General features: G+C 38.1%; 1 protein-coding gene across 1 annotated transcript; it reads left to right on the top strand.

Annotated features, from left to right (window-relative positions):
• Nucleotides 1–7,333: 7,333 nt before the first annotated feature.
• LOC131920613 (L-lactate dehydrogenase A chain) lies at nucleotides 7,334–8,543 on the top strand. The gene has a single exon (XM_059275039.1). The coding sequence runs from the start codon at nucleotides 7,405–7,407 to the stop codon at nucleotides 8,401–8,403; it is 999 nt and encodes a 332-aa protein (XP_059131022.1). The 5' UTR covers nucleotides 7,334–7,404; the 3' UTR covers nucleotides 8,404–8,543.
• Nucleotides 8,544–9,462: the final 919 nt, after the last annotated feature.

The following is a 9,462-nucleotide window of genomic DNA, read 5'->3' as shown; positions in this document are numbered from 1 at the left end:
AAACTTTTCAACAAAGTATAGAATGGATCAACAGGCAGAAGAGAGGAGATATCAGTCATTGTGAACCTAGCCTTATAAAATCTGTCACCAGGATGTCATTCCTTTGAAGTCTCTTATTTGTTCTATCTTAAAATTCATGAGATTCTAGCACTTTCACACAATACATTTTGCTTTGATGTAAAAATGGGGCTTAAATTACCCACCATTAAGACAACGCTGGGAAGATGAGATATGTGTTGCTCTTGGTCATGTGTATTACAAGTTGATAGCTAAGGGCCTCCCAGGACTCAGGACTCATCACACCACACAAACTAGGGGTATGGATGCTCTGATAGCATTCATTCATCCACCCAACAAATATTTATTGAACAACAATTATTTGCATGGCAGCTCATGTATATAGCAGTCATTGCCTAGACATATATATCTCTAACAGAGGGATTCACCATCTCCATTTCTAACAAAATCATAAATATCAAGCCTTGCCCAGGGATCTGTATCTGGTAAGCACTTCAAAGGGTATTTCACCATTAAATTATTTTTGTAATTATCCTAAAAATGCATTGGAAGGAAAAGCAAATAATAATAGTTATTTTGGTTTTTTTGCTTGAGGAGACTCATGAAGTCTTATTTATGAAACAACACAACACCAGAAAACATAACCTAATGCTCTATTATCCTACCTTCATTAGGTGTAAGGTCTTCTAAAAAGTGCTCTAACCTTACTGCATATAATAGCTTATGTATAACCACATTCAACTTTTGGTCTATTAAACATGGTTAGTCCAAAAAGATTCTACGTTCCTTAAATAAGTAACTATTCAATTACTGACCAACAGAAATATAATGCAAGTCACATGTGTGCTCTCAGATTTTCTAATGGCCAAATTTAAAAAGAAAAACAGAAATGAAATTTAAAATATATCCAAAATATTGCCATTTCAGCATTAGAAACAATAAAAATATAAATAAGATATTTTACATTCTACATTCTTTGTACCACACTTTCGAATTTTTATATACATATATAAATGTATAATTTAGTTATATATGTATGTGTATGTGTGTCTGTATATATGTATGCATGTATATATATGTACGTACATTGCATACAGTATCTCAACCCAAACTAAACTTGTAGTTCATATGCTCAACAGAAATGAGTGGCTTGTGGCATCTCAAGCAGAAAATGCAGGAACCATGCCCTATCTTAAATTGTGAAGCCCATAAAAATCTTCTATGATGTCATCAGCATGAATGCTTTAAAAACTGTGTCAGTCGTTTGTTGGTCACTTTTTGTTACATTTCTTTATTTATGTGTTTGTATAAGCATGCACATGAAACAGGACATATGTGAAAGTCATAGGCCAACTTTCAGGAATTGAGTCTCTCCTTCCACCATGTAGATCACTGAGATAAAGCATAGGCCATCAGATTTGGCAAGTGCCTTTACTTGCTGAGCTCTCTCTATAGTCTTAATTTTTATACAGTAAAGGCTAAAAAGGTATTTCAGATAAAAGCAGTAGATAAGAAAGGTAGGTATATGGTAGATAAAATCTGGTTTTTTTTTTTCCTGATTTCTGCTGTGTTTTACTCTTGTGTTTGTGGATGAAGGATTTTATTTCTGTCTTCTGAATCATTATCCTTAACTTATTTTCACTGTTTGACCCTGTACTATAACACACACGCACACACACACCTGCTCACACAATGTGTATAGAATTCTACATGAAAGTAATTGTTCTTAGAGTAAGAAATTGAAAGAGTCTCCCATGAACAAAAATTATTTTATTAGCTTTCCTTTACCTCACTTCAGGGCAGTGGCAGTTGAAGCTAGGAGATTGTTTTAAATGAAACTGCTGTATTTCACTTCTTTAGATATTTAGTGTATCAGACTGAAAAGTACTGACACAGCTGTCTGAAGTCTCTTACAATTCATCAATACTTTGTTTTAAAAAAATCTTACTTGACTCATAAACAATTATTTCTCAAAATATTAAATATTCATGAATACAGAAAGGACTTGGGTATATATAAAGGTTTGTTTTTAATAGTACAGTGCTCATAGAGATATTTAGTCCTTCTCTAAGTATTTTGACATTTAATTAGCTTAATCATAGTCACTGTTGTTGAGAAGGAAGTTCCCAGAAATCCAGCAGCTGTCCATTGTGAGCATCTCAGCCGGTGATAGACACGCACACAATACTAGGAAAGGGAATGTACCTGAGTGAGCCATGACAGCATGACGTTAGCATGTGATGCTATGACATTTATTCTACTGAAGACACACATAGGAACACAATATCACCATACACACATGTAATGACAGTATATTTGTAGTGTTAAGTGCAGCCCAAGCACAACTCTACATATTTCATATCCATCATGTTTCCTAATCCTCACACTGACTTGAAGAATGCACATGCATCTTACAATTGAGGACTCTACTGTGGTGTGGGTGGCTGATTATCTTGCAGACAAACAGTGAAATGGGAAGAAAAACACTTTCTCATTCAAACTCCAAATTCTCAAACCATTGTTTCAGCCACACCTCTATCTCTGTAACAAAATGCTTGGGGCAAACTACTTAAAAGAGAAAAAAATTATTCTGGCTAACTCTTTCAGAGGTCTAACAGCTGCATGGCTTTGTATCTTTGGGCCTATGGTGAGGTGGAGCATCATGCATGAATGTGTAGTGGAGTAGTACACCTCACCTTGAGATGGCTAGAGTTCCAATATTCCCTTCAAGGTCAGACTTCCTTCTGCTAGATCCCACTACCTATCACTGGTTCTGTCAACTGTTGGCTAAGCTTTCCACACATGAGCCTTTGAGACATTTAGCATCAAAACTACAACAGCCATATTGCCGCTTAATCATATCCCATTTTCTGGAGGAGTCAAAGAAAAAAAAGAAAGATCGTCTGAAGGCTCACAGACCTAACTAATTAGTGCTACAGCCGGAGCCAGAAACCAAACTCCTTTAGATCCAAGACAATGGTTATTCAAGAATCATAGTCTGAGATTGTCTCCTGTATCTTAGTGTCCTTCACAATGTCAACTATTCTACAGCAGTAAACAATTATGCTTTCTATAGCACTATTCACAACAACAAAGGTAATCAACTTAAGTATGTGTGGGTGGGTTAGAACAAAGTGACAGAGTTGAATACATATGTGGAGTATATTTCTCCTTTGAAAAAAAGCCTGGACTGTCATTTACAACAACATGAATTAGCCTAATAGACATTGCACCAAATAAGGCAGGCACATTGAAACTGCACTGTGTAATCTGAATCATATGTTGCAACTAAGATGAAGCATAGTAGAATGGTGGTACTTTGGCCCTGGAGGTGTGGGGAGAGATAAGGAGATGTTTATATAAGGGTACAAAGTTTCTACAATATAGGAAAAAATTTTCTGGAGGTCTACTGCAGTATAAGGTGACAATAGTGATGATCTTACTGTGCAGTACATTTAAAATTGGTAAGATACTAAGTTGTGTATGGTTTCATTCACATAAACAAAAATGATAACTATGAAGTGATAGGTATATTAATTTGATGGTGGTGATCATTTCACTACATATAAAATAAAAGTATCCTATGGCATATGTAGCTGATATTCATCAATTAAATCCCATTTATACTGTAAAGGAAAGCTATTATTAGATATATAAACTCACGATTTACCCCATCCATCCAGTTACCTGAGCAAAGACCACAGGTTCTGAAAGCTGAGCCCCATAGGTTGCTCAGAAGCTTTCATACTGGCTGTTTTCCCAGTCTAATTCTTAAGGACCATCTGTTTCACTTCACATCCTTAAAAACGCTATTTTTATTTGCAAGTGTTTCAGCATTCCCTGCGAGTTCCTTGATTATATTATCCCATGTGTATGCTTTTGTGGCAGCCCCCCACCTTGTCTTTAATGGATGTATATTCAGAAGTCTACACTTTAAGTCTATTTCTACCTGGGATTTTCAAACACCTAAAGAGTTCCTCTATGTAGAGGCAACCCAGGCTCTATATTCCAGGATTTGTGATAGAATGTCAAAGGGTGAGCACTGAATACATGAAAGAACTAGTATGTATAGTATCTTGACACCATTTCACACTGGTCATATTTTGCTCTCCTCATATTCTGATCTGAACCTTGTGTAAATTGCTCTAAAATTATTTACCAATTAAATTTAAGTTGATCCCTTAAAACTTGTGCAAATTTGTTTACTTCTCCAGCCAACACTAAAATAAGCCTTCTAACAACTTCTTTTGTACATTCTGACATAGTCATCTGCATGAGTACCTACCTTCGCCTGATAACTAGGGACCAAGTACATTTGATTGTGGAACCAGATCACAGGCTTAACCATTATTTACCCCAATACCACAAAAGTTAGCCTTCTATTGACAGATAAGTTGCTAATTTATGTAAGCAACTCAAAAAAGGTAATTTAGTTCAGTAGTTCTCAACCTGAGGGTCTTGACCCCATTGGGGGTTGAAGGACCCTTTCACAGGGGTCACCTAAGACCATCAGAAATATCAGATATTTACATTATGATTCATAACAGTAGCAAAATTACAGTTATGAAGTAGCAACTATTGTGGGATATTTGTATACTATGTGAAGATGTATTTGCTGTGATTGATGTAATGAAAAGCTGAAGGCCAATAGCTAAGCATGAGATATAGCCAGGATTCGAGGGACAGAGAGGATTCTGGGAAAAATAAAGGAGGAGATGCTAAGAGACACAGAGAGGAAACAGGATCTGCAAGATGAAAGAGAAATAATGCTTTGTGACAGAATGTAGATTAATATAAATGGGTAAATTTAAGTTATAAGAGCTAGTTAAGACAAGCCTAAGCTAAAGGCCAAGCTTTCATAATTAATAAGAAGTCCTCATGTCATTATTTGGAAGCTGGCTGATGAGACATAAAAAGACTTATTACACATATGGCCCCCAAAGTGAGGATCAAAGATCCACATAGGGCCTGAGAAATCAGTCTCTCAGGTAGGCTTGGTATACAGAGTTGTGGCTCTTTTAAGAGGCCCTGCTGTGCAGCAGAGCACTTGAGTAGCCAGTGTTCTAGTTAAAAATGTTTGCTGCATCATAGACACAGCAGCTTCCCCAGAACTGGGGTGTTAAACACACCAGCATGAGGCTAGGCTTTCAGAGAACCAAAGAGAATAGAGCCAGCCACCAGAGCTATGCCATGAATGGCTTGGTTGTTTAAGGTTAGCCTCATGGTCAGAGAAGGCTGCAGCTATGCAGTAAAGAGAGCCAGACTGAGAAAACTTTTAAACAGATACAGTAAAAAGTGGATATTGACCATCATATGTGGTGATATTTTATTTGTGCTGAAATGTGGTGATATTTTATTTGTGCTTTAATAAATAAAGCTTGCCTGGAGTTCAGAAGAAATAGCAAGCCATTTTAAGTAAACAAAGAAGTCAGGCAGTGGTAGCACACACCCTTAATCCTATTAGTTTAGCAGGCAGGATCTCTGTGTGTGTTCAAGGCCACACTAGGGAACAGAGCCAAGCATGGTGACACAGGCCTTTAATTCCAGTACCAACCATAGAGGTCTGGAGGTCTGTAGAGACAGAGAGAAAGTGACAGAGCTGTGTAGAAAGAGAAAGTGATGTATCTGGGCTAAGAGAATCAATGAGAAAACAGAACAGAAAAGGCATAAAATCATGAGTATATAGAAAGAAGTTCCTTTTGGAAGCTGCTGATTTGGTGAGGTGAGGTTAGCTCATGGTTTGTCCTATTCCTCTGATCTTTCTCTAAGGCTTTCACCCATATATTTGGCTCTGTGTTTTTATTTATTAAGACTGTTTAGAAATTTTTCTACAGTCATAGAAAAAAATAGTTTAAAAATAATAAACTCTTCAAAGAATGAGTAAAATAATATAAAAATATAATTAGCCTTGTAAAGATGGGAAATACACAGGGTGTCTGGAGCCTATATGGTACTTTGTTGACTTTGAATTTTTTAAATGCTAACGTACAAAAAAAAAATAGCTGCTGAGAGACAATGGATTATGAAAGAGATTGCTGAATTACACCAGCCTATATACTTTAGAAATGTCTTGGCTTCAAAATGGAAGTCAGGAAATACGTTGTGTTAGGAGAGAGGTTATTCCTTTGTTTCCACAGGAAACAAAAGTTATGTTTCTCTTCAAAATTAATAAAGATCTTATTTGATTGAGGAAGACCTCCTAAGGATCTTGGCTGCAGACATGAGGGAAAAAAATCAAAAGGACTACAGTACAGGTGACAAATATGCTGATCCCTTGACAGGGAACATCTCTGAGACTAGATGAGACATGATAAATCTTGTTGGCTACAGAGTCCTCATGACTTATTATTATATGCCATCCTTTCATATAACATCGATGGAGAGTTAGATTACACTTTGGATATGTAGTCCAAACAGACTTATAAAGTTGACCTGCTTTTTACCTACTCAAACATAGAACAAAAAAATCATCTTTAGCTGACTTGTGTACTGCACATTCCATACTTGTGTTAATGCAGATATTTGTTACCGTTAAAAGTTTGTACATTTTCAGAAAAAAAGAACAAACACAAATGAAAACAAATAGCCCAGATGATTCAGCCTCAGACTACATCTGTTGTAGTTTCAAATTTCTACAGCCAGATCAACTTCAAAGCTGCTAGCTGAGATGGTCTAGCCTCACAGACTACTCCAACCAGGACTTCAGATAAGCTCTGTACTTTCCCATTACACAGAGACTAGACAATAAATGATGAGGTTAGCTCTTCTAGGACTTGATCATTATCCCAATTTTCTCAAGGTCTCCTAAAGATGTCATTGCCCCCAGACAACAGGAATCAGTCTAGGGAATACAACAACCACATTACCAAGAAATGTAGTGGGTGGTTTTGGTCATTAGGTGGTTATAAATGTCTGTCATCATTTATGGTGGTTGGTTACAAATTGTAACTGATCATGGTCAGGAAAAAAACTTAACAAAGCAGGTTGTATTCAAGGATATTTTTCTGAAAAGAAAAAAAGGGTATAGGAATGATAGGATAAAATGATATATTATTAAATCTACTTTTAAATTAAAAAGCAACTATTAATCTCAAATATTTAACATTGGTATGGATTTTTGTATATTGGTACAAAATTAAGGTTATTTTGTTATAGCATACTGTACATATATTTCTACTCTTGTTTATGGTATTTTTTATATTGAAACAAATTTAAGGTTATTTTTGTTACAACATATTGTATATATATTCTACTCTTGTTTAAGCTATTGTACCTATGCAGCTCATTTAAAAACGTAATGTATGGCTGGAGCCTCTGTCGCCAAGTCCAGACCACGCTGCTGTCCATCCTGCACTAGCGGTCCCAAGAAGTTCAAAGTCCACCAAGATGGCAACCCTCAAGGATCAGCTGATTGTGAATCTACTTAAGGAAGAACAAACCCCCCAGAACAAGATTACGGTTGTTGGGGTTGGTGCTGTTGGCATGGCTTGTGCCATCAGTATCCTAATGAAGGACTTGGCCGATGAGCTTGCCCTTGTTGATGTCATGGAAGACAAGCTAAAAGGAGAGATGATGGATCTCCAGCACGGCAGCCTTTTTCTCAGAACACCAAAAATTGTCTCTAGCAAAGACTATAGTGTGACTGCAAACTCCCAGCTGGTCATTATCACAGCGGGGGCCCGTCAGCAAGAGGGAGAGAGCCGACTCAACCTGGTCCAGCGAAACGTGAACATCTTCAAGTTCATCATTCCCAATGTTGTGAAGTACAGTCCAAACTGCAAGCTGCTTATTGTTTCAAACCCAGTTGATATCTTGACCTACGTGGCCTGGAAGATAAGTGGCTTCCCCAAAAACCGAGTTATTGGGAGTGGTTGCAATCTGGATTCAGCTCGGTTCCGTTACCTGATGGGGGAAAGACTGGGCATTCACCCGCTAAGCTGTCATGGATGGGTCCTAGGGGAGCATGGGGACTCCAGTGTGCCTGTGTGGAGTGGTGTGAATGTTGCTGGAGTCTCGCTGAAGAATCTGAACCCAGAACTGGGCAGCGATGCGGACAAGGAGCAGTGGAAGGAGGTTCACAAGCAGGTGGTTGACAGCGCCTATGAGGTGATTAAACTCAAAGGATATACATCCTGGGCCATTGGCCTCTCCGTGGCCGACCTGGCTGAGAGCATGATGAAGAATCTTAGGCGGGTACATCCTATTTCTACCATGATTAAGGGTCTCTATGGAATCAAGGATGATGTCTTCCTCAGTGTCCCTTGTGTCCTGGGACAAAATGGAATCTCAGATGTTGTGAAGGTGACTCTGACTTCTGAAGAGGAGGCCCGCTTGAAGAAGAGTGCAGATACGCTCTGGGGCATCCAGAAAGAGCTGCAGTTCTAAAGTCCTCAGATGTCCTAGAGCTTCACTGTCCAGGCTGCAGCAGGGTTTCTATGGAGACCACACACCATCTCCTCATCTGAGCTGTGTTTAGTGTTGTTGTGTTAAGGTGGCAGTTCCCACAGCTCTATCCTGCTGCTAAGTGATACTTGTGTAGTGGTAACCTGGTGGTGTGGCAGTCCCACTGTCGTCCCACTATCTCTGAGACACACTGCCAATTGTGTGCAGGCTTCAGTTATCTCGGGGGCCTGCTGTGTCTGCTGTGCACCCTCACCAACATGCCTAGGCCAGTGAGTTCCCAGTTAGTCATAACGTGGCTCCAGTGGGTAAATCCATCCTGCATATTTGTGCATAACTGTTCTAAAGGATATTATTTTGTGTATTATGTGTCTGTGGTGTACACTGAAATACTACGTAAAAAGTAAGATGTGCATATGAATGATGCAACCAACTACCCAAGTGTCATGCCAATGAAAACACCAAATAAACCTTGAACAGTGAAAAAAAAAAAAAAAAAAACGTAATGTATAATTAAGAAATAAATACAGGTTAGTAGTCGTCTATAATAATCAAGCTTGTAGTCATATTAGATATGTTTTCAGGGTCATACAGAGATACAGTTTAAATAGATGGATGTTGTTCAAACACTTCAGAGATCTACAGAATATGGCATTTAAGATGTTTTAATAACCTAAGTCTTTTCATGACAGTGAGACACATCTGTTCCTGGGAACACCAATTTACTACAAAAAAGAATGATGAGCATCAAAAAATCTCCATATGGAGTTTTCTTTTATTGTGACAAAGTTAGGCATTGGGCAAGAAACTGCCCTTGCCTCAACAGTTGCCAGTATACTGTTTAAATTGAACAAGAAGGACACAAAAGAAATTGGCTGCTGAACTTTGCCAAGACAAGATAGGACATTCCTTCAAAATCCGTGCTTCACAGAAAAGTCTGTTGGATATTCTAGGCCTGGAGGCTGAAGATTGATGTCCCAACATTTCAGAGGAACCTTGGGTGATTGTCTATATAGCCAGCTGTTTCTGTCATTTATATAGTTT

The sequence above is a fragment of the Peromyscus eremicus genome, chromosome 10 (assembly GCF_949786415.1).
Source record: "Peromyscus eremicus chromosome 10, PerEre_H2_v1, whole genome shotgun sequence".
In the NCBI taxonomy this organism is placed as follows: Eukaryota; Metazoa; Chordata; class Mammalia; order Rodentia; family Cricetidae; genus Peromyscus; species Peromyscus eremicus.
The sequence above is the reverse complement of the archived record's forward strand: the minus strand, read 5'-3'. Positions and strand labels throughout refer to the sequence as shown.

What these genes read in the sequence shown, in the direction of transcription:
- LOC131920613 (XM_059275039.1), top strand. Translation starts at nt 7,405, where the DNA reads ATGGCAACCCTCAAGGATCAGCTGATTGTGAATCTACTTAAGGAAGAA.